Source organism: Diachasma alloeum, unplaced genomic scaffold (assembly GCF_001412515.2).
Source record: "Diachasma alloeum isolate Michigan unplaced genomic scaffold, Dall2.0 Dall_scaffold_00440, whole genome shotgun sequence".
Taxonomy (NCBI): Eukaryota; Metazoa; Arthropoda; class Insecta; order Hymenoptera; family Braconidae; genus Diachasma; species Diachasma alloeum.
Genome location: NW_021680579.1, coordinates 389,479 through 415,368, shown reverse-complemented (window position 1 = coordinate 415,368; position 25,890 = coordinate 389,479). Strand labels below are relative to the sequence as shown.

At 36.9% G+C, this 25,890-nt stretch overlaps 1 protein-coding gene across 1 annotated transcript in view; it reads left to right on the top strand.

Annotated features, from left to right (window-relative positions):
- The window catches only part of LOC107042303 (ras-specific guanine nucleotide-releasing factor 2), a 105,864-nt gene that overhangs the window by 69,639 nt on the left and 10,335 nt on the right, over positions 1 to 25,890 (top strand). The window contains exons 6-11 of the mRNA XM_015263301.1: positions 431 to 682; positions 757 to 911; positions 992 to 1,374; positions 4,989 to 5,098; positions 5,189 to 5,305; positions 5,554 to 5,769. Of these exons, the coding sequence (XP_015118787.1) occupies positions 431 to 682; positions 757 to 911; positions 992 to 1,374; positions 4,989 to 5,098; positions 5,189 to 5,305; positions 5,554 to 5,769 (1,233 nt within the window). The remainder of the gene's footprint in view (positions 1 to 430; positions 683 to 756; positions 912 to 991; positions 1,375 to 4,988; positions 5,099 to 5,188; positions 5,306 to 5,553; positions 5,770 to 25,890) is intronic.

Here is a 25,890-nt window from a genome sequence, read left to right as displayed (position 1 = left end):
ATGACGACAGGCAAAACTTTTTGCATAATTTTTTTCTGTTAATCACTGGGGACCAGAGTGAAACTGAAAGTAGGTTTCAGTGTGAACAAGTGTCAGGGACCAACGCTAAAATTACTCGAGGAAATAAAACGTCAGTATGTCGGTAGGTTTTTCAACCTATAGCAAATAATTTAAAATAGTGCTGATTATCAGCCAGATAATTAGGATAATTCACGGTTTGAATGGTTGATTCAGTTATAAGTATTAGATAGTTGAATAATGGAACGTTACCGGACTCTAATTTTCATCATTCAAGTGGGCGTCTGACCCATACATTGTTGTTACCACTCGATCAACTATAAATAGATGCAATAAGTAGATTCAATCAACGAAGTTTCCCACCTGCCAATGTAATCATATAGTGTAAATATGTAATTTTTTTTTTCAACAGGAACCCTAATACAAATTGTAGATAAGCCACGAGGTGTACGTGGTAGACTAAGTGCAACTTTTGGCAGTAAAGCTAGTGGTGATAAGGAAGTACTCAGACAGTGTTTCCTATTTTCCAATCATCTTATATTGACTACACGACAATCTGACGACGACGGTCGACTGAATCTCGTTCCTGCAATAGGTAAAATTCCGCTATCTGATGCCATACTCATCGAGGATCCCAGTGATCCCAGTGCTGCCGATGATGATGGTAATTAAACTTAAATGAGGGGAATGAATGCGATTCTATATCTTTCATTGAATTAAATTTCATCCATTTTATAGAATTGTCTGTATGCTCTATGTCGAGTGGAATCAGTGAGAGCAGTGGAAGTGGAAGTGGTGGCAACCCTCTTGGCAATCGTGATTTCAAAATTACATTGGACATGAAGTCTGGCGGACCTCCAATATCCCTTCATCTTCTAGCTACAACGATGCAGGTGAACGAGATCAGTTTCCATGAATATTATTGGCACTATTGATTAATTGCATTTATTTCAAATGACGCTTTTGAATGCAGGAAAAAGCAGCCTGGGTCAGTGATATCAGTCAATGCATGGATAATGTACACTTTAATGACCTGTTGCGTAGTTCACTATCCGACACGAGCTCCGTACCGATGCCACAATCAGTTAGAAATGATCCTAAATTATTTAAAGATGACGTAGATATCAGATTTAGTCGTACCTTGAACTCATGCAAATTACCCCAAATACGATACGCTACACCAGAGAAGTTACTCCAACGACTCACTGACTTGAGATTTCTCAGTATTGATTTCCTGAATACTTTTTTACTGACATATCGAGTGTTTACCGATGGTGTTACTGTGCTTGAGGCACTTAAGAAAGTTTTTTATGAGGCTGAACCACCAGATGGACAAATGCCCTGTGGTTCACTAGTGTAAGTTTTTAATTAATTTAGTACGAAGATTAGTCATGTAATTTATAGAACAATATATTTTTGGTGTAAGCAAGGAAAAATTTTTTCTAATTGGTGTGATTGCAGTCCTTGGCTTTGCCTCGGGCTGTCATTTTCATACTCGCCTGAAAGGTTTGTTTCGGCCTAATGACAAGAATTATATATATGAGGTATTCCACGTCAAATGAGTCAACCGCTGACCCTCACTCTCTTGGAAATTGATGGCGATTTTTTCTACGATTGGGGAGGTTGAAAAACTATATCTCAAATTTTTTCAGATTTTTTCGGCAGCCCAGTTTTTCGGTTTTTTTTTTCGTTTTTCCGGTTTTTTTCAATAACTCGAGTTCTATCCATCCGATTTTGATTTATTAAGCGTCAAAATTTGTCATTTTTTACTGCCTATAAGAAGATTTTTAGTGAATTTTTTTTTTCGATCTGTAGATGCGCATAATAACGACTTTTCAAATAAAAATTTGAAAAACTTGAATTTTGCAAATTACATCACGGATGATTTGTTTCATTTTTTTAAGTAACTCTTATCATCAAAACAAGTTTTTTGAGCCATCATACAAGTAGGGCATCATCCTGGATCTATTTTATTTTCAATTTTTTCTTTTCGAAATTTCGCAAATTTGGTCGCAACACCTCAAAATGACGTTGAGTGACTTTGATTATAGACAATATGAAGTGAATTTGATTGTATACCTATATATTACATAATTTTTCGATACATAGGGGAGACCGGGGCAAAGTGGAACGGTGGGGCAAAGTGGAACGTTAGCAAATTTTGTTCTTGAGGGGTCAAACACGCTTAAGGGTTAAGCAGGAAAGTAATTGGAAGGACCAGCAGTTGTTGAGGGTCAAATGAAAAAAATCACTACGACTTGTAACCATATTTCGAGTAAGAAGTCTTAAATTAAGAACTGTTGGGTTCTTGAGTGGGTACCAAGATGAAACGGGAATCTCCAGTCAAGAATATTGGAGCGACTCTTAGTATATTATGAAGTATTTAAAATAGTAGGAAAATCTTGAGGTTCCACCCATTTTGCTCCTTACGTGGAGGTAAAATCTCGTGTCTCGAGGGTTTGGCTTTGAAATGCTTTTCGCACCATGACATTCATTCCACTTGAACTGTTTCTTTTCAATGTTCGTTAGATTCCATAGAATGGAACTATTTTTCTTTTTTTTAATTCATTAACGAAGCGGTAAAACCGTTTAAGGATATCTGAGTATCTTTTATAGTTTGATACAGACCACAGTATAGATTCAACAATTTTCAATCATCACGTTTGTCAATTAAATTGCGTGACAAAAATTTTAAAAAAATCACGGATGTGTGTCATTCAAATTATAATTTTGTAGGGAATTTTCATTTTTTTAAACATCCCCTTCTTATAAATAATTAATTGAAATTGTTTAAACGTTCAGATACCTTTTTTTAGGTATGGAATCGATTTCTCGTAAAATTCTGAATATGAATAAATTTGTTGTCTTTCCGAACAAATGATTTTTATCGTGGAAAATTGATTGTTTATAAATTATTTTTGGAAAATGCTCGTAACTTTAAATAAATTCAGTTCTTCATTTGTTTTATGAATTTCTCCAAAATTACACTTTCTAATTTTTTTTCACATTTTGAAACTATTTTCTGACGGTTCAATATCGAGATTCAAATTCAGACTTTCATATTTTAAATAATAATATCATTGCAAAATGTCCGGAAACTCAGGGTCAAATGAAGCTAAAATGAAAGCTCTGATATTCGACGATAAAAGTGGAAAAGCATTTCACTGAACAAAAAATAGCCAAAGCACTTGGATAGGAAGTTGACTAGTTCTTCACCTGAGTTTTTGAGGAATATTTCAGATTCTAAAGGAAGTAGCCAAATTGTTGTAATAACCTTTTTTGTAACTCGAATGCCTATTATGGTACGAGGAGCATTTTGAAGCCACATACTTGGAAAACTATGTTCTACTTCGACGTATGGGGCAAAATGGGTTGTGCCCAAAATTTTCATTACTTTTTAGGTATCCCTTAATCTATACAGACTCGCTCAACGACTATCCTTATCAACCGAGGACTTCCAAATTCCACCTGGGTTCGAAGTTTCACCCTGGCTTAAGGGGATATACACCACTGTTTGACCCTCAGAAACGTTTGACCCTTCATCTTTTTTCGACTAATAAATTTTTAAAAAAAGTTGTCCAAAATTCGCTCTAAATTTGCTTTTGCTACCGTTCTACTTAGCCCCGCGTTCCACTTTGCCCCACCGTTCCACTTTGCCCCGGTCTCCCCTAATCGAAATCGTTTTGTGGTGTTTTGCCCCAATTTGCGAAATTTACAAAAGAAAAAATTAAAAATAACATAGATCCAGGAGAATTCCCAACTTGAATAACAGCTCAAAATACTTGTTTTGATTATGAGAATTACTAAAAAAAAATTGAATATCAACCGTGACGTAATTTGCAAAATTGAAGTTTTTCAACTTTTTTTTTCCAAAATTCGTTATTACCAGCATCTAGCAATCGAAAAAAAAATTACTAAAAATAGTCGTATAGGCGGTAAAAAATGGAAAATTTTGACACTTAATAAATCAAAATCGGACAAATAGAACTCGAGTTATTGGAAAAAACGTAAAAATGTGAAAAAAATCATATCTTTGAGCTGGGCTGCCGAAAAAATCTGAAAAAATTTAAGAGATAGTTTTTCAACCTCCCCGACCGTAGAAAAAAGCACCATTCATTTTCAAGAGAAGAAGCTCAGCGATTGACTCATTTGATGTGAAATACCTCGTATACTCCCACTATCTATGTGTCCGCCAAATACCTTTTTCTGGAAAATGTGATGAAAATTAATGAGTGTCGACTTTTCAATGGCATCTTTTCAGAAAAATCAGACGTTATTACAGTATAGTAGTACATTGCAGTTTTTTTTTCTAACATTGTGGGCGTGTAAAGTAATTTCGTTCAATATTTGAATGTATGAAATGATGAATTTCATCGAAAATTATGATTTTTTCAATTTCTGAAGTAAGAACGTCAAAGGTCTACTGATTTTCTACTGAATAATTCATTTGCATTTGGGATCCCTAAATTGTTGAATTGTTATAATGTTGAATTCTGAGATTTTTCACAGAATTTCAATTGCAACTTACAGATTGAAATGGAATTTCTATGAATTCTGTTCGAAATATGCAGATCCATTAGGAACTCAATAAAAATGCGGAAAATCCGTCTAGGTTATCCTTACGTTTACTTTCCCATAAATTCAGACATCTCAGAAAGATAAAATCGAATGTGGCCATCTTTCCATATTTTAACTTACACATTTGGTGAACCCATTCATCCTAAGTTTCCAAAACAACTCTGAAAATTAATGAACAATAGAATCTTTGATGACATCTTGATTCAGAATGGTAATAGTTAGCATGTAGTTGTCTATTTAATTCCGATGAATTTCTAGCAGAGTATGCATTTTAAATTCATTCGGAATTTGAATGCTTGGCAACCTTGTTGAGAACTAAAACATTGACTTCCTGAATTCCTCAATTTTTTTAAAGAATACGCTAATTGATAAATATTCATTTTCCAATTCAGATCATTGGATTGCGTCGCAAATTTGATTGGGGAAGGACTACTACACGTTGATGACAGAAGAAGAAGCAGTTTCTCACCAAGAAGGACCAGTGGCGCCAGTTCTATTTCTGGTATGTTGAAATGACTCTTCAATTGATGAAGTAACTTCCGATGGTAACAGTAAAAGTGGTATTATATAAATTATATTGTAAATTATCTAGGATATGGGTCAGAGATTAGCGATTGTCGAGATGTAAGAAGTCAAGTCCACTTTGATTCAGTCGTGGGTGCACAAATGGCAAGTTCAAAGAGCCATTGGCGTACTGGTTATCGCAAGTGTGAGCTCCTTAAGAATGATATAATAAAGCATATAATTCATGATTTCGTCCATCATATCTGGATAAACTCTAAAGATGATCAGGAAGTCCGAAATCATTTGTTAGAATGTCCAATGATGATCTTTCCATTGAAAATTTCTTGTTAGGGTAACGCTGCACGGCTCGTTCATAATCACATATTCAGTCATTAAAACTCATACTAAATATTGAATCACATTGTAAAATATGCTTTCTGAAATTGTATACAGTGGAGGAAGAACAACCGTTGGGTTTGATCTCTGAACTGCCGCCAATAATAAAAGAAAGCCCGATACTACAATTACCAGGGTCATTACCTGGAAAACAATCACCCAAGGGTAGCAGAAGGGTCAGTATCAAGCAAGAAGACTCAGAGGAAGATGGGAGTCACTTAACAATTCCAAAAGTCATCAAAGGATCATCCAGTTCCGAGACTCTCATTGGTGGTAATATCGAAGATTTTTGTCAATGGGAGATACCGGTGAAATTTGAAAGTTTTCATTAGAACGTGAGAATTGTTGAACGAATCTAATATATAAGGGACATTCCATATCAACTCAGCCACTCTGAATTTTTTTGGTTCTCAGAATCCTGAATTGACATGCTCATAGTCAGGTACTACGTAAGTACATGCTTTCCGTAAATTTTTGTTCCTTCAACATCAATCGTTTGTCTACAACATGTGTCAAAGGCTCAAATTTTTGAAAAATCATATCTCGGGAACTAATTGACGGATTTTAATGAATAAAAAACGATTCTTTTCGTTTTTTCATGTACTATTCGAAAAAATATGCCAGTACTATGAAGACGAGTAATGACCCTTTTTCAGAGGTTTTAATTTTTCAAATTCCATTCTTACAGAGGGGCTAGTCGAAAATCAATTGATTCTCTTTTTTCTTGATAAATAATAATAATCCTCAATTTTTTCGGGACATTTTGAAATGTGATATCGATATAGAGATGAGAAAAAATTTTGTTTGGCAAAAAACAATTTTTTTTTTCGACATTAACGGCTATAATTAGTAAAATCACATTGTCAATTCATCACTTATATTCGTATAGTGAATCATCCACATAACCAATGATACAACTACGTTGCAGGCCTAAAAATAGGAGGAGCATAATTGTTTTAACATTATTTTGAATAATGAACATTGAGTTTGGGGAAGAATGCTATCCAAAACCCATAAATTTTCTCATCAGATCGCTACTCTGTTAGAGAAAAAAAATGAAATTTCAGATTTCACTGAAAATTCAGTGAAATTCCAGAATTTTAACCACCACAAAGACGGAAATTCCTGAATTTATTTGAAATTCCAATGAATTTTTTCTGAAATCTGAAATGTCATGATTTTTTCCCCCTAAATCGCATTCAGTGTTGATGTCCTGAAAATTCATGTATATATTTACCGGAATTTTCTGATTTGTCACTCATTTTTAGGAGAAAATGCAATTGAAATTCATAGTTTATAGAAATTCCTGGAAATTTCAGTAGAAATTGAATTTGTTAAAAATTTTGGGAAAGTACACCAAAATTACATAGAAATTTTTAATAATGATGTTGGCAATGTTATTAATTAAATACCGATGTTGATAAATTCTTAAGTCATTATGAAGATGTCACAGAAATCGACAGCCTGCAATAGCTCGGTCAATAGGGCGAAGAACTCGCAATTCGTTCAGTCGGGTTCGAATTCCACGTATGTCCAATTTTTCCACTGTATCATTGACTCAGCCAGCGTTAACTCTCACCCTTGATGAGCGTAAAGAAATGAAAAATGATACGACACGCAGCCAGGAAAATTACACGTTGTCTGATTGTTCTGGGGAGAAGACCTTGTATTTGTCGTACACTTTCAATCGGATTGCGATATTTCACGAATTATCAACACAATATAATTCGCTGTCATGGGGGATGAAAGAGAGAGGAGGAGATAAGCGGTCTGAAAAATTACAGATTTCGTGGAATCGTGTTTCCATACAACCTCCAAGGGTTACAATGTGTATGAATCTAATTAGTTATCCTGAGACTCTTGCTCCTGCAACATCATCCCTCATTCTCTGTTCAGTGTGTTAAATTTCCTCTAGAAATTGACTGAATCGATATTCTCCTTCAGTTATTCGTCAGTTTGGATCGAGGTATGTAATCTATCTGTCTGTAATGTGCCAGTGGAGAAGTTATAAAATAGGAGGAGTTTATTTTTATTTTTCAATGGAAAATAAATTATCATAGTCACGAGTACATGCATGGAAGAATGTGTACATACAGTCGTTGTGGACTTGTTGAGCGCTAAATATAGAGTCACTACATGTTCTTCTGAAATCACTCCCTTCTGCGATAAATGGACCATTTATGAGAATGTCGGAATAGATTCAATGGTCTTCATTACTAATTTCATATTGATGGCTTCATTAATCTAATATTAATCTATCCATAAGACTGATCAACTCATTTTTTTCATAAGATGTCCCATGCCGAGAGATGTGCTGGTCCAATGCGCGCCCCTGGATGGAGAGGTCACGTTGGAAAAGGTCTACGCGTAATTTCGGAATCGTTACGAAAAAAATTTCCATCATTGCCGGCGAATGCAAGACTGTGTATCAACTGTACAAAGAAAGCTGCCACTTATAGTCCTAGCCCATTACCCCCTAATTTTCATCCACACATCGAAGCCTTCCCTCCGATATCTGATTGAACAGCGACGGGAGGCTCCGATGATACTTCTGGGTACTCCTCAAATCTTACACCATTCGTAGCCGACATTTCTGTCGGTAACATCACAAACAGTTCATTGAGATCTGGTAATTCTTTCCATTCAGTTGATCCTAATAATAATGGTCTCAACGAAGCGTTCGATGACCCAATGGAAATCGACGATTTCTCAGTAGATGAAGATTCAGACAATGAGGTGAGCAGGAGAATAGCAGAACATTCACGTTCTCTTCGAGAAGTTGAGCTGGAAGAAATGTTGAATGGCCTGAAAGAAAAATTGGAGAGTACGGATTGATACGCTGAACGTCTACAAATTTTGACAGTCGCTCTATTGTCATGTAATACTCGGAAAGTGAGTGAAGAATGTGGAGCCACGAAACACATGGCTCAGAGAGTGAAAAAATTGAGAGAAATGAGAGAAGTATTGGCTTCGGCCGTCGTGAAAGCAGGAAAATCATTATCCGATGGAACTATTAAGAAAGTCCACAGGTTTTACGAGAATAACAGTCGAATTATGCCAAGAATCAAAGATAAAGTATCCATTAGAATCAACGACGAGAAGAAAAAATATGCAGAAAAAGCCGGCACTTGAAAATTTTGCAGATCTGCATCAACAATATGAAACTTCTCATCCGGAATCTCCTGTGGGGTTCAGTAAGTTTGCGGAGTTGTGACCGAAACATTGTGTATTGCCAGGAACGAGTGGTACGCATGTTGTCTACATCTGTACGTACCACCTGCAAATTGATGTTGGATGCCATGAATATTTCCACTCTCACAGAAGATTCAATTTTTTCTCTTACGAACTACAAAGATTGTTTCGCGAAGCTCATGTGTTCCAATTCAATGCCTGCGTGCCATTTAGATGAATGCCAAAACTATCCAGGAGTTGATGTGCTATCACTTGAATTGAAAAAATTACTTTGTAACTAGGCTATGATTGAAACTGTGGAATTCAAAATGTGGCAAACTGTCGATAGAGCAATATTGCAGACTCAGAAATTCCCAGCAAGTGAATTCATTGATTTACTATGTGAACGATTGAAAGCGTTGAAATCTCATCATTTCATTGCCACTGAGCAAACAGCCTATGTGAAAGAGAGAAAGGAGAATTTATTCGAAGGAGAGATTCTGGTTCCGTGTGATTTCTTCGAGAATTATTCCTTCGTTTCTCAGGACGCAGCTCAATCATTTCATTATAATAATGACCATTGCACTGTACATCCAGTGGTCTATTATTATCGTCAGTGGAGTGATATTCGCCACCAAAGTCTAGTCCTTCTATCTGATAGTCTTGTCCACGATACTGCTGCGGTATACATGATGCAAAAGATTTTGATAGAGCACACAAGAAGTCTGTGAGGTGGTGACAAAATTGATTTATATTACTGATGGAGCTGCACAACATTATAAGAATCGGTAGCAAATCGCAAATTTTTTGTTCCACAAAGATGATTTTGGAATTGCAGCGGAAGCTCATTATGATGTGACTGCACATGGTAAAACGGCATGTGATGGAGTAGGCGTAGTTTTGAAGAAGGGAGCGAGGCGAAGGAGTCTGCAGATAACTCAAGGGGAACCTATTCTCATACCTAGTGGTCTGTTTCGCTGGGCGAAAGATCACTTCAAAGATCTTGATGTATTTTTTTTATAGTAAAGAAGAACACAAAGTTATCCAGGACAGCTTAAAACAAAGATTCAACACTGCGAAGGCCATTCCAGCCATACAAAAAAATCATGGCTTCATCCCTGCAGAAGATGGACAATTATTATCTTAAAGATATTCAGCAGCGGCTAGTGGAGAAGTTATTCCGAAGAAGAGTCGACGAAAGCATCAACTTATATACAGGGCATCCCATTTGAAAAAATTCACCCAAATATCTCCTAAGGCGGGCGAGTAACAAAAAAATGTTCGAAATGAAAATTGTAGGGACATTTGATGTATTCATTATTTCGAGCTTTTAAGCTCATGCTTGCAAGCTGTAAGCACAAAGTGCTTTTTTCAAATGGCAACCGCATTTTCCACCCCAATAAAACTTGTTTATCTTGATGAGTTGTTTTCAAATACCTCGTCGTTCATGTAATTTCCTTTAATTTTACTTGAAAAATGCCGCAAAAAAGAGTTCTGTGGTCAAATTAAAATTTCAAACTTTTTTAGCGTGACCCAGGATGCACCACGTGGAGGTAAAGTTTGCATCGCATCCCCTGCGCTAAAAAAAAAATAGCGCGAATATGTAAAATGACGCGAACTAGTAAAATATCGTCAATTTCACTGGCCGAATACATCTTGATGTGTTCAATGAAATGATACTAACTCGATTCTGGTTGAATTGGCACTGATGACAATAAAAGAATCCTCGAAGGAGTAGGAAAATTTTTTGTTTATTGTTTACATTTGATAACTCCGGTTGTTAAACAGATCCATGGAACAATTACACCAAGGTGCGCCAAGGATGTTTGAATCTTCAATTTGACCACACAACTCTTATTTGGGGCAGTCTTCGAGCAAAATTAGGGGAAATTATATCAATGACGAGGTATCTGAAAACAACTCATCAAGATGAACAAGTTTAATTGGGATGAAAAATGCGGTTGCCATTTGAAAAAAGCACTTTATGGTTGCAGCTTGCAAGCATGAGCTTGAAAGCTCAAAATAATGAATAGATCGGATGTCCCCCTCGCAATCCTACAATTTTTGTATTGAACATTTTTTTGTTACTCGCACGCCTTAGAAGATATTTGACCGCATTTTTTCAAATGGGACACCCTGTATACCTAGCGATCTGACATGAAAATCTAAGATTTTTAAGTCGTTTTTTCTTTCTCGAAATCGATGTTCATCAATTTAAGTGGTATTAAAATTATTAATTTTTTTAAAAATTTTTCTATTTCATTCGTTTTATCGAAGTAATTCTCGATTTGAAACCCCTCCTCTAGCCTGCCTCCCCTCCTTTCTTTTTCCTCTCATTGTTATCTGCGGTATCATAGCCGTCTTACTCTTAGCTATGCCCCATTCGAGCTAGGACTGCACGGGAAACCATGTAAAACCCCAGTCTCACAGCCGGCCGATTGTCCNTGGCCGAATACATCTTGATGTGTTCAATGAAATGATACTAACTCGATTCTGGTTGAATTGGCACTGATGACAATAAAAGAATCCTCGAAGGAGTAGGAAAATTTTTTGTTTATTGTTTACATTTGATAACTCCGGTTGTTAAACAGATCCATGGAACAATTACACCAAGGTGCGCCAAGGATGTTTGAATCTTCAATTTGACCACACAACTCTTATTTGGGGCAGTCTTCGAGCAAAATTAGGGGAAATTATATCAATGACGAGGTATCTGAAAACAACTCATCAAGATGAACAAGTTTAATTGGGATGAAAAATGCGGTTGCCATTTGAAAAAAGCACTTTATGGTTGCAGCTTGCAAGCATGAGCTTGAAAGCTCAAAATAATGAATAGATCGGATGTCCCCCTCGCAATCCTACAATTTTTGTATTGAACATTTTTTTGTTACTCGCACGCCTTAGAAGATATTTGACCGCATTTTTTCAAATGGGACACCCTGTATACCTAGCGATCTGACATGAAAATCTAAGATTTTTAAGTCGTTTTTTCTTTCTCGAAATCGATGTTCATCAATTTAAGTGGTATTAAAATTATTAATTTTTTTAAAAATTTTTCTATTTCATTCGTTTTATCGAAGTAATTCTCGATTTGAAACCCCTCCTCTAGCCTGCCTCCCCTCCTTTCTTTTTCCTCTCATTGTTATCTGCGGTATCATAGCCGTCTTACTCTTAGCTATGCCCCATTCGAGCTAGGACTGCACGGGAAACCATGTAAAACCCCAGTCTCACAGCCGGCCGATTGTCCACAGTGCCCTAATATATCCATCTGTCACACTGACTAGATGGAGACACTAGGCCGCTACACCGTACCTACCGCCCGCAATTTTTGTGCGAGCGAGGTGTTCCTAAGTGGTCACCCATCCAAGTAGTAACCCAGCTCAACGCTGCTTAGCCTGGATGTCCGCTGGAGCAACACCTCACCACCTAACCATTACAGTCGGTTTATTAAAACTATTATATTCTACTTATTTCAATTTGACAATGGAGTTACGTTATCCATTGTGTTAAAATGTATGATACAGGAGTAAGTGGTGAGTTTTATATGTGATTTACATAGTTATAGCCGTTTATGTCGGAAAAGAAGAATTTTTTATGGAAAAAAATGTTTTTTCTCATTTCTATATCGATATCACATTTTAAAATATCCCGAAAAAATTGGGAATTATTATTATCTATCGAGAAAAACAAATTAATTGATTTTCGACTGGCCCCTGCGTAACAGTGGAATATGAAAACTTCAAACCTCTGAAAATGGGTGATTATTTACCCTCGCAGTACTAGTGTATTGTTTTTCATATAGTACATGAAAAAATTAAAGAAATCCTTTTTTATTTATTAAAATCCGTCTATTTGTTCGCGAGATATGATTTTTCAAAAATTTGAGCTTTTGACACATGTTGTAGACAAGCAATTTATGTTAAAGAAATGAAAATTTAGGGGAAGCATGTACTTATCTAGTACTTGACTACGAGCATGTCAATTCAGGATTCTGAAAACCCGAAAAATTCAGGGTGGTTGAGTTGACATGGAATGACCCATAAAGGAGAAGCCTTTTTCAGGCGACTGACGTATCAACGCACTGCCCAAACTACAAGAGCTACGAGCATGAGCTTTTGCCTACAGCTACCCTTAGTGACGTAAGCTCTAATTAAGGGAGGGTTTTTGTAAATTCACCCCCTAAGAGGGTGAAAAGAGGGCAAAATTTTTCATGCAATTTCGAGAAGCGCTCAAGTTAGAGAGTTGAAAATGCGCGTGTAGATTCTCCTTTTAAAATAACAAGTGGATAATCGCATTTTCTGTATATGAGTATAGTTTACGTTGCTAACAAATTATCAATATGCTTTCGAAAGGATTCTCTATTTTTGAAATTTATTACTTTTATTTTTTATTGTTTTGAATAGTGACACCCATATGACTTTCTTATGATTCCTATATTACCCTTTTATGAGCCCATAGAACCCCCATATGACCCCATCTGTCTCCATGTGACATCTATTATCATTATTATTATTATTATTATTATTATTATTATTATTATTATTATTACATTACGTTCCGATGTGAGTTTACAGTGTAAGACGACGCTCCCTTTGCACGGGGGGAGTACAAAAACAATAAACATTAGACAATTAAAAATGTATAAAAAAGTGAACAGTGCATAATCATAAGGTCGCTTTTTCCCACTATCGGTGATCAAATTAACATAAAACACATAACAAACATAAACATAGAGGCCCAACATTCTCAATCATTCCATACATAATAATTTCTCCCGCACTTCTAACGCCTCGGTCAAGAAAAACACCAATCTTTTCAGCTCTTTGGAATTATGAATATCTAATAATGATGGCAGAAGGTTCACCTTAAATCTATCCAGTAGAAGGGAGTTGAAATGACTAACTCTGAGGTTATGATAGTAAGGGCAATTAACAATGACATGCTCCACCGTTTCTAGTTCAAAGTGACAGATTTTGCAGTAGTCTCCAGGTGTTAGTCTATAAATTTTGTTACTACAAATGATCCTTCCCACGTAAACATTGGCAAGTCGGATCTGCGCAACAATTCGTGTACAGGATATTGGGCAACGAAGTAAGAGGTACCTGGCCGGTCTATCACAAAAACTTCTCGGAATGTTCAATTGAAAGGATTTACTAGCAGAGGCTCTCAACAAATCTTGTGCTTTTACGTTATCACTGTACCTGGTTAAAATTTTACGTTTGTTCTCCCTCCAGATTCTCGGATCCAAGCACAAGTAACCCATGTCAAATTCATCCAACACTAGTTTTAATTTAGAAATCCAATTCCGTTTTGGGTTATTAGAGCGTTTATCTAACAAAAAAACAAGCCGCTTCCAACAGATCAGAGCAAGGCGCTTTTCATCCATACTGAGAACTTTAATTGCCCAATTTATCATAAAATCCAACGCCTTAACTGACAAGTGCTTCAGTCCTAACTCTAATCCAATAATATAGCCCGACGCGTTGGATGGAATTAGGAGCATTTGTTTAAAAAAATCATTCTGAATTCTTTCAATACTGTAAAAATGACCGAGGCCCCAGGAGGACACTGCATATAACAAGGTTGGAGTCACGATACTATCGAAGAGCTTGATCTTAGAGCACCAAGCATCCGATTTCGACTTGCACAAAATTGATTCGGTGGCTCCAATCGCAGCTTTGGCTTTTCTAATTGCATGGTTAACGGTGCTTTTACCACTTAAACTACTTTCCACCAAAATTCCCAAGTATTCATATTGCTTAACTGTCTCAACCACAAGCCCATCATACATAATTACATCTTTTTCCAATTTTCTTGTCCTGCCACTAGTTCTAAATGGGAGGACCTTCGTTTCGCTAGTGTTAACCACCAGACCATTCTCACTACAAAATTCCTTAAGTACTTTCAACTTGTTTTTAATATCTTGGATGCTGTGGCAAAGAAGGGCAGTATCGTCTGCATACGTGGGCATCAAGAGGTCATTTTTTCCATCTATACTAAGCCCCCTGTATCCCCTATCAATAAAAAGCTCTCAAAATCTGACACATATAATATCAATAACAAGGGGCTTAGTATTTCTCCTTGCAACACTCCCTCCGTGATTTCAAATCTATCTGAAACTTCCCCCAACAGTTTTACTTGAGCTGATGCTTTATTATAAATGTTGATTAAAACCCTTACAATTTTGGCACTCAGCCAAAGTCCAAACAATTTTGCCCATAAGAGGTTGTGAGGGACACAATCAAATGCCCTGCGAAAATCTATAAAAATAGCATAAACTGAATTTCCCGCAAATCGCAATTGGTGTTGAATCGTATTTAGCAGGACATAGACTTGATCCTCACAACCTCTCTTTCTCCTGAACCCTGCTTGTGACTCCGGAAGAATATTTGCCCCTTCCGTCCAACTCTCAATCCTCTTGGCTAGAATTTTTGTAAAAATCTTTAGTATGCTATTTGTGAGGGCTATGCCCCTATAATTGTCGGGATCACTCTTATCACCTTTTCTGCGGAGCATTGTAAGGGCTGCGCTGGGCCACGACTCGGGTACAACCTCCCTCTCAAAGACCTCATTCAACAGGGAAAGAACTTCTATTTTTCCCGCGTCTGGCAATGCTTTCCAGAATTCGTTTGAAACTAGATCAGGGCCAGGGGCCTTATTATTCTTCGAAGTTTTAAGTGCTGATTCAAGTTCAGCCAAGCTAATCACCGCATCTAGTTCGTGGTGTCTAACGTCCATAAGAAGGAGGCGGCAACGAGCCCGGGGCGGATACACATTGCGATAAAATTCCTCCCATTTTTCCCTTGATACATCATTTCCCCCTGAATATTTCCTACCCACTTCTTTCACCGTTAACCAAAATTCACCCATATTTTTCACATTCGTAATTCTCGACCTTATATTCTCGAAATACAATTTCTTTTTTACACCCAACCGCTTCTTATAATTCTTTTTACTATCTATATAATCATTCAACAGTTTTAAATCCGATTCTTTGTCATTGCTGGATTTGTTCTGCTTAAATTTCTTCCAGGCCTTATTAACATTTGCTTCATTTATTCTTGTTTCCTCATCCATCCATTAACCACCCTTTCTGTGCTCGACAATTGATCCACCCGAACCCACCCTTATTATAGACATCATGCCTGCCGCTTTTGCAGACTCAATAATACTGACCCTCAGTCTCTCATTCTTTGCATCAATGTTCGACTCTTGGGATGGAGGAGTGTCCTCGAAAACACGTTCCAGCCTTTTCACATACTCCGGAGCTAATTCGGGAATCCATTTCAATTTCTCTAAAGACAAAGTTTTACTAACATGAGTACTATCCAAACCAGGGCCCGAACCCGGAAAGATCCGTGAAAAGAAAATAGGGAAGTGATCCGAAGAAAATAACTTGTCAAATACTACCAGATCCCGAGCTATGTCCAAGGCTGAAACGTTGATCCAACAAAGGTCCACTGTACTAGTGCCTAGATGGCTACAGTGGGTTAACTGACCGGGACAGTCCCCCGGGGCTCTTCCATTCACTAAGTACATACAATTGCCATTAATCATTTCATACAACACACCACCTTCTTTTTCTCTCACTTTGTCACTTGCCACACGATCACTCCACAACACTGAACCCTGGGCCAGCTCCTCTGGAATCCTATCGTTGAGCTGACCGACTCTCCCATTGAAGTTCCCGCCGACGATGAGGGGCACCTCACCGAATTTCTCTATGATGTTCTCAATAGCCGACCGCAGCAGGTCAATAACCTCCACGTATTTCTCTGATTTTTTAAACGGCGGAATATGCACAGTCCCAACAATGTTGATCACGTCATGTATCACTACACGAACAAAAATCCACCAGCAAGAGACGTCAATGGGTAAAGGGTTATAGTCCTTTTTCACCATTAATACAAGGCCACCACTACCACGCCCCCTCAGCGCCTTTCTGGTTTCATGGCTCCAGAAGCAGCAGAACTTGTCCTCCACCCAATGAGGTTTGCAAAAATGGTCTGATTCAAGCCAGGTTTCACACACTCCAATTACATCAGCACGGCATAACACATTCGAAGCTTCCCACACATTTGAGATCCCGTGTGAATTCCAAAAGATGAATAAGGCCTGGGGAAAGTACAGAACAAGAAAGAGAATGATATGTTTGGTCAGTACTCCATTTGAGAGGGTGGGCGACTCTTGCTGCCCTTCGCAGCATTGCGAGGAGGCTTGCTACTTACATTCCTGCCCCCCTTTTGCGACTTGGTTACTTTAGCCTTTGTCTTTTCCTTGATGAATTTGCCTGTCGCTTGGTCCCAACTATGCCAGACTTCATCGATAAGTACCTTCTTATAACCGACTTTAGTTGAATGACCTTGACTTTGTTCAACTCTCGCCAGCTGCCTCGCTTTCCAAGCAATCTCACGTTCCAGTGGCGTATTGTCTTGCTCAATGTAAACGGGGATATCCTTAAGACAGCTACTCTTGGCTTTTAATATCTGGTTTTTCGTATCCACATTCTTCAGGATTACCCTATACGAGCGCTGACCCTCCCTACCAATGAATGATACATCCTCAACCTCCCCTTTAACGTTTATATCTTTGAAATGCTCACTGAGAAAGCCTTCCACTGTAGCTTGAGGGTTGCTGGAGTTCATGTCCAGGCCCCTGATGATAAGGTTGTGCACTTTCTCAGACTTTTCACGCTGCTCCAATCTGTCAGTGACTTTACTCAACCATTCCATGATATAATCATTGGCAGCAGGGGTACTGTCCCCTCCGCCTCCTCCACTCTTCTCCAGGGCAACAACTCATTCTAAAAGATTCTCTCTCTCCTTTACTTCTATTAAATCACCTACTTGTTTCTCCACTGCCTACAGTCGAAGGCTTTGCTGCTCAAATTTGGTGTTAATGGACTCTTCCAGACTCTTCCAGCTGGCTCGCATTGTCCTCATTTGCCTCCTTTATCTGCGACGATAGAGCTACAATGCTCAGGAGAATCGCTTGCGAGTCTGTTGACAAAGGTGTTGTTGTTGGTTTCTCGCCCATCACAGCTGGCTTAAACAAAAACCTCGGGCGATCTGCGGCTCCCTCTTGAGTTACTTGCTGCTGCAGATCAGCCATTTTCATTATTTTAGACGATCTTATCGGAGACAGATACACAGCGTCGTCACTGTCAGAAGTATCCTCACCCTTCCTTCTTTTATTTGCTGGTGCCGCTACAAACTCCTGGATTGATCTCAGATCTGATTCACGATTTTTTGCGAGTGACTCTGCAATCGATGGTTTGCCTCTTTTAGGTGTATCGGCTGATCGATGTATACCACTGGAGCTGTTCATCTTTGACAGCTGATTCGCGCTACTCTCATCCATGAATGATTCCCCTTGTCGGAGCGAGATGTCACTATCGGGTCCTTTTTTGAATTTATCGTTATCCACTGAGATATCCTCGGCGAGCGAGAGCTCCATTCTACGCCTTAGCAGAAAACTAACCTGGCCAAGTTGCCATAGTACGTATGCTGTAAGAACTCTTCACCCCTCTGGTGTTTAACCCTTCCTTATTGCTCAGAATGACCCCGTTCAAATAATAATTACTCCAAACACAACTTTAATCCACTGGCCCAGAAAGTACTGGGTAAAACACCAATAAAAATACCGAGCAACAAAAAACACTACTGTACACAATGCTAGCACGCTAGCGCCCCCCTGTGACATGTATATGGCCCCACATGACCCTATATAAGGGCACATAACTGCATATCACTCCATATAATCCCGTATGATCCCCATATGACTCTTCAATTAGCTGATGCGAACCTTGTATGAGCCCATAACACTATATGACTCCACATGCCTCTCATTTACCGCCTATATATGACTCCATATGACCCCATATGATCTCTATATCCGATTAACGTTTATTATATGATTAACGTATATATCCGTGGAAATATTCATGAAATTTCATCAAGGTCCTATAAAAACATTGCGGAAAAAAAATTGAAAAAAGCACACACACATTCATTCATACATACATACAGATACTATGTAATAATCGCCATAAAAAATTTAGACTTTCTAGGCCATTTTCAGTTACCCTGGCACAAAAATTTGGTAACTTGATTTTGAACGATTACAAAGCTTCCATTCGGAAGCCAAAGACACGTGTTTTCATTTTCTCAAAAATCCACCCCTCAGAGGGTGAAACGCAGAAAGTTCTAGAAATTTACACACCTTTTTAGAGGTTTCCCGAATTTTCTAGAAAATGAGGGAATATTCTTTGAAACTAAAAACATCTATTTAGACAATGATAGTCGAAATTTCTAGAACTTGCGGAAGAACTCGGGAATGTTCTACGATAGTTATTAGACAAATTATTCTCATTTCTATTATTATGAGATATTTGCTTGAAATCTTCACCATTCCGTTGAAAGTTCTCAGGTTTTCTGATGTGTTCCCGAAAATTTGAGAAAATTCGAGAGATTACTCAAATTTTCTGGAAAATTCGCAAAACTTGTCACATTTCCTAGAAAAATCGAGAAATTTCTCGGGACTTCTAAAGAATTCGAGTAATTTCTGGAGTTTTATAAAACATTCGTGAAGTTTCGCCAATTTTCTAGAAAATTTAAGAAACTTCAACTTTTTCTCCATTGATTTTGACTTATCATGAATAATATTTCCTTCGGTGTGATATCATTCATTCATTCAGGAATGAATAAAGATAACAATAATCATCATCATCATTATAGTAATCATTATATCAATGATCATATTGATCATCATATGAATTATTCTACATCAATTTTCAACCAGCCGATCGATGAGGCGTGCACGAAGAGCGCGCCTATGTGGCTAGTTTCTATATATAATGGGAAGATCAACCTAGCGCGCCGCAGGCGGGCAAAGTTTGATCGAAGTTACATGAAGAGTCTCGTTCGAAGATGATAATTATTGTAGTCATACTTGCCATGCTTAACATCACAACGTTTAACGCCTATAAATTCAAATTTTTTGGCGCCCCACGCCATCTTATCCCTAGGGTGACTCTCCTCTAACTTTATATTGTTTTGTTCAACAAATATACGAAATATCACGGTGTAGAGAAAATGATAATGGGTATGATTTATTCTTTTGAGTAATTTCTTGTAGGAGATTATCATCTTCGAACGAGACGCTTCATATAATTTCGATCAAACGAGCTGAAGGCGGGCTCGTTTGATCTTTGAATTATATTGCGAGTCTCATTCTCGATGATAATTATTGTAGTTTTTTAGAGCATGTGATAATTCGTAATCAGCTATTTATAGCAATGCAATTCCAGCCTTCTTCAAGTTCCGGAGAAGAAAGATTATGAAATAGGTATAATAGAGAACCTATTTAATAACGTAAGTAACTCTAGTCGAAATTACATGTGCTTATTGGTTATCAAGCACTTGGATGGCTCACGTTATAGCATATGAAAAGATTTCTGGGACCGGTAACCCACCAAACAGTGCATTCAATTGTAATAATATTTCTTGCTCAGTTATGGGAAGTATATTTCGACATCTTCTAATGTCGTAGATTTTGTACAGGAACCTATGGTTTGAATCACATTGATACCGATTTCTCCCAAGGATTTTTCAATCCAATTATCAATAGTCCGTGTATATATCACTTTAAACAGTTTGGCTTTCCTAATCTGTAGATTATTTGTTAATAGGTTACCCGAATCTCGGTTGAGAATAATTCGCTCGATCTATTCTGATATTGTAAAACATGTACAAAGTGTTGGTTCCTCTATAGAACGAATGGTACGATAAGCACGAACTTATATTTATTTTGATCAAGGCTACAGTCTGAAATTCCTGAAGTGTGGTTAGTGCTCAGTGTTGCCCTTTCCTCATCTGTCATACTTAAATTGAACTCCTTAACGGATGAAGTTTTCCCAGATATTCTGGAACTCATGTAATATTGCAGGCTATAGAGCACTCGAATTAGAGAAAATTCTCTTCATATACATTTCTCATGGAGTGAGAAAACAAACCATCATTATTTCTATCATTAACTGAACCTAAAGGGATATCTGCTCGAGAAATTCATAGAACATTATGAGAACGAAGTATTAAAGTTAGCGTCTCAGAAACCAACTGTGTGGTTCAGGTATGTGGATGACACCTTTGTCATCTAGTCACATAGAAAGACTGCTCTAACGCAGTTCCTAGAGTTCTTGAATACTCAGCACGCAAGTATCAAGTTCACCATGGAAACTGAGCAGGACAGATCTCTTCCATTTCTAGATGTGCTGGTTCGAACAGATAATTGTACTACTTTTAATGAGAAGTTGTATACTGTTGAATAGTCCTCGTTCCTATGAGGAGACATGAACGAAAAAATTAATTAGTTTTATAGAAGCTGGGATCCTCAGTACTGATCCAAGTAAACCTTGGATATCACTGATGTGTGGGTATACTGGAATGTTCAGTACTTCGCTTGACTGATGAATCATTATTCACCAAGTATGAAGAAAGAATGTAAAAAAGAGTAAACGTTCGTTTTTCTATGAACTTTGAAGACTCAGCTTGAAGATCAGAGAAACAAGAATTGGAATGTATGGTATTTTCCATTCCTTTTCGATATATCTTCAAATAAAACTACTGTGAAACATGCGAAGTTTTCATGCTGTATCTGTATCAATGATACAAGATGCACATTCTGTTCCTATATTGTTGTCAAGGGGATACTTGAAACGTTTGGCCATAGATTCTCCTTTTCACACAATTCCCAGATTTTTGTAGATAATTTGTTTAAATGAGGGAGAAACATCCCCCCACTGGTATTATCCAGGTAAGAAACATACTCCTTACTTTGATAAAATCGTTGTAATGGCAGACTCCAGTTTTTTTATGATAATTCCAAAATATTTTCATGAGGAAATCCTTAAATCATTCGGACTTTGATATAATTAACTCAATTCACAAATAAGAGCTGGGAAGTCACAAATAAGAGCTGGGAAGAGTACTAGATTCCTAGGAATTTGTCGGAGTGGCCAATTTCCTAATTTTTTCTAGCCTTGGATTGATTTGTCATCTTCGTTATATGATTTCCGTTTTTAACCGGAAAAAGCTGAGGATGTCCTGTGGAAACTTTTCGTCAGCTTCAATATCGACATGTTTGATTAGCAATCCAGGAAATCATCCAGAAATACATTATAGTAAATAAACTCCCTAATCTCTATGATTCCATATTTTACTCATATAGACTTCTCAATGTATTGATACGTGGCAAGTTATCGAAATAACGTAATATCCACAATCCTTCCAGTCTCAATTTCCTAAGAATCGATCTTGGTAAAAATCCTCAGACTGGTGGACAAACCAAACTAAAGGAACTGAAGATTAGAAACATTTGTCACAAAATTTAATCTATGAAATCCTTCAGTTAAAGAAGGTGTAGCGCCAAAACTCATATACTTCTATTGAGAATGTGAGGAAGAAGCAATGAGCTTGTTCAATGCTTTTGAAAGTGTCTGCTGGATAGTGAAACGCTCTGTTTCATCAGGTAGAAAGAGAAATTATGATAAGATGAACTAATCTTCCTCATGAACCCACCTTCCGATTACTCCCAGAAATACTGGTTTATAAAATCCTGTTTGAAATCGTTCTATTGTACTTGAGGAGAAAATCTATATGTGAATTCAGGGTTTTAGTTCAAAGAAGATTTCCTTTTACATCCTTCAATTGTGTTCTTCTAGAAGATGTTGGACTCTCATCTCTCAACGGAATATCTCTATCATTAGGTGCGAGTCAATTCCTAAGATCTTCAGCCCAGTGTCTCTTGACGTCGGATTACCAGAAAGGAAAAATGATTATATGGAATCCTTTTAGTATTCAGTATGCCCCTTTATCTTCTTTCTCCTCTAATTCTATGATAGAAGAGAGCACAACACGAAGACAGATTAGTATAAATTGGGGAGCACTTACTGTGTTTTTATAAGATTGGTCACTTGAAGAATTTTATAATAATTTGATCAACTTTGGTTTGACCTTCATTCTCTAAATTCGTATGGAATATTTCAGATTGATAGAATACCTTTCAGTAGAGAAAATGGTGTGGATAAATAATTCTATTCACAGAGAATAGCTTATCTTAATTGAGCAGCTGATCAATTAAAAACATACGATTGGCTGACTCTCCCCTCCCCCTGACCCAGCATCACAGGGGAAGACACATAAGGACAACCCCCAGACATCGGAGCTCAGAATCGGCGCTCATAGCCCTGAAGATGTAGACTGCAATATTTGCGAAACGTCGGCGCAATACTGAAACCAAACGCGACATCCATCCGGAAGCCAATAATGTCATTAATAATGGCCGCGAAGGTCTGAAAACTAAGAGAATAGCTTTATCAGGGTCGTGTGGCCACCGATCCTCAAAATTGATGTGATATATTTGCGATTTTAGTGACGCTTCTTAATTAGGAATACAGACGTATGAACAAATCATTCTTTTCAATGAAATCATCATTATAACCTTAACGTTTGGGCTTTGATTCTCGGAATTCGCGTGGAATATTCGAGATTAAATAGAAGCAGGCTCTCAACTGAGAATATAGTCGTATGGACAAACCATTCTCTTGGACAATTGTAGGATGATTGCCTCTCCAAATTCGTGTAGAATATTTGAGATTGAAATGAGGCCTCTCAATCGTGTGAACATATTATTCTCCTGAATAATTAATCCTAACCGTTAAGTAATCCAAGAGTTCTGCTGGTTGATGAATGGATGTTCAAATAGACGAGGATTCTGCTGAAGATCTAGCTGTCGATAACTCGGAAATGGAAGTTCCATGCTTTTATTGCTTCCGAACGGAAGCCTTCCAATTGTTTAAATTTTAGTCTCGGTTTTTTTCTATTATATCGACCCATTATGATCCAAAAGTCCAAAAATGCAATTTTTGGACCGTGTCCGTATGTGTGTATGTATGTGTGTATGTTGGCGCCTAAGGTTTTTCTTTAATTATTCGCCAATGAATTAATGAAATTGAATCTTTTTTTTCAAATGTAGGTATCGTCGAGCCCTATCCATCGACATAAATGAAAATTTGATTCATACATTATTTTTTTTTAATTTTGATTTTTTTTCTTCTTTTTTCAATCAGTTGTCATACGATAACTCAAAAAAAGATTTGAAAATCATTTAATGATGGTTTAAAATGATTGTTTTTGTTTGGATATCCTTTGGACCGAGTTCGAAAATGGAGGCGATAGCTTCTTTGAATTGTTGTTTTCATTGATTCAAAAATTTGGAAACATTTTTCATTCTTTGAAAATTAGAATTCCGGGCATATTTTCGGATATCATGCTTCAAGTTGATTCAATCATAGTTTAAAATTTCAATTTCAACACCACTTTGTGGAAGTTGAAAGATTATTACGAGTGCCATATCTGTAGGTTTGATTTTTATAATTTCTACATTTTGGATTTTCATGAATTTTTCATGAATTTCCCAGGACGCTTCCCAATGGTTTCTTCAAATATGATGGTTCAAAATCATTTAATTTTACAAGGAAAAAGTGTTTCCAATGTTATTTTATCTAACTTTGGACATGATAATGGCATCAGTTCATTCATTTGATTTACATAAGAATTGTACAATTTTTTTTCTCCAGAATTTTTGAAAATTTACTTTCACGATTTATTTGAATGTAAAAAAGTTCAAATTGATCCAATTATTATAGAAGACTTACTTCAATTGAACAAATGGGTCGTATGAACATATATTTTATCATTTGGAAAAATTGAGCATTACAGAGAACAACACATGCAAACCTGTTATAGGCAACTGAAGTATGAGTTTAAAAATTGAGATTTCATTCATCTGGGTCTCATAACCCGTATTCTCTTTAAAAACGCCCAGACGGAAATTACAAAGTAGCACAGGTGTAGATTCAAAATAGTAGCATTGTTATTGGTATTATGATTATTATTATAATTATTTCGTTCTTCACCGTCTTCGTGAACATTGCCGTCAGTACCTTTCCATGAGTTTTCGGATCAAATTTAACCAAGAAAGGCAATACTCATAAAAGCTGTTCCATTATTGACGTCTGTTAAATTAGGAAGATCAATTGAGTTATGCTAAAAGAGGTCATCTGAATTGTTCTTTCAGAAAGTTCTTTCCAACTGTTGACGCTTTCATTGCAATCATTCTGATCCAATCACGATTGGAGATTATTATAAGTTTCCTTGAATACACTTTTTTATCCTTCCAAATAGATATGCCATTCAAATTCAGCGAGTTCATCATCGATAAGAAAGGAAATTTTGAGATTTAAAAAACCGTTAAACATAAATATAAGTACTGATGATCACTGAAATTGAATAGGTCTAAAAGATTTTCGGATAAAATGCATCGTTGAATAACCTTCAAGCCACAGTGTCAACTAAAATTGAGAAAGATTCCATTTGATCGTTAAAAAACGAAACAGAAAATTTAGCTCTCAAAGTAAATAACATATGGTTGAAACAAAAATGACAGTCCATAAAGTAACAAAGAGATGAAGAGAGTAATAGAACCATTAGAAGACAAATCAGCTGTAAAAAAAAAGATAATGAGGATTATCATAGTAATCATCAAATGATAATAATTGGATTAAGTTGAGCATTACAGATAATAAATTGAAATAGATATGTAATAGAAATAAATGAAATAATATGAAAGGATAAATTTGATATACAAGAAAAATGATGTACAAGATGACCATTCGGAAGCATATTGCTAATTTATTAGTAAAAATAACTAGATAATATCAAGACCATAGCAATTCCCCACTTGTTAATTGTAGAATGGTTAGCGAGTTTTAAGTCACAGACTGCCAATTGCAGGGATTTGTCAGAATCTAATCAGTGTAGATCAATGAATCTATGAAGTTCTCATCAATACCTTCTTTCTATAGTCCCTGAATTGGAATCACAGTTCCTAAAACAGCGAGAACTGTATCAATGCACCATTATTTCATCAGAGTCGTTTGGAAACTGTTCCTCAAAATTCGTATGGAATATTGAGGTTATAATGAAGCCTCTCACCTGATAATACATTCGTGTAGATCATCAGAGTCATGTGGACAATATTTATCAAAATTCGTGTGGAATATTGAGGTTATAATGAAGCCACTCATCTGACAATATAGTCGTGTGGACCATCAGAGTCGTGTGGACTCTGATTCTCAAAATTCGTGTGGAATATTTGTGTGGA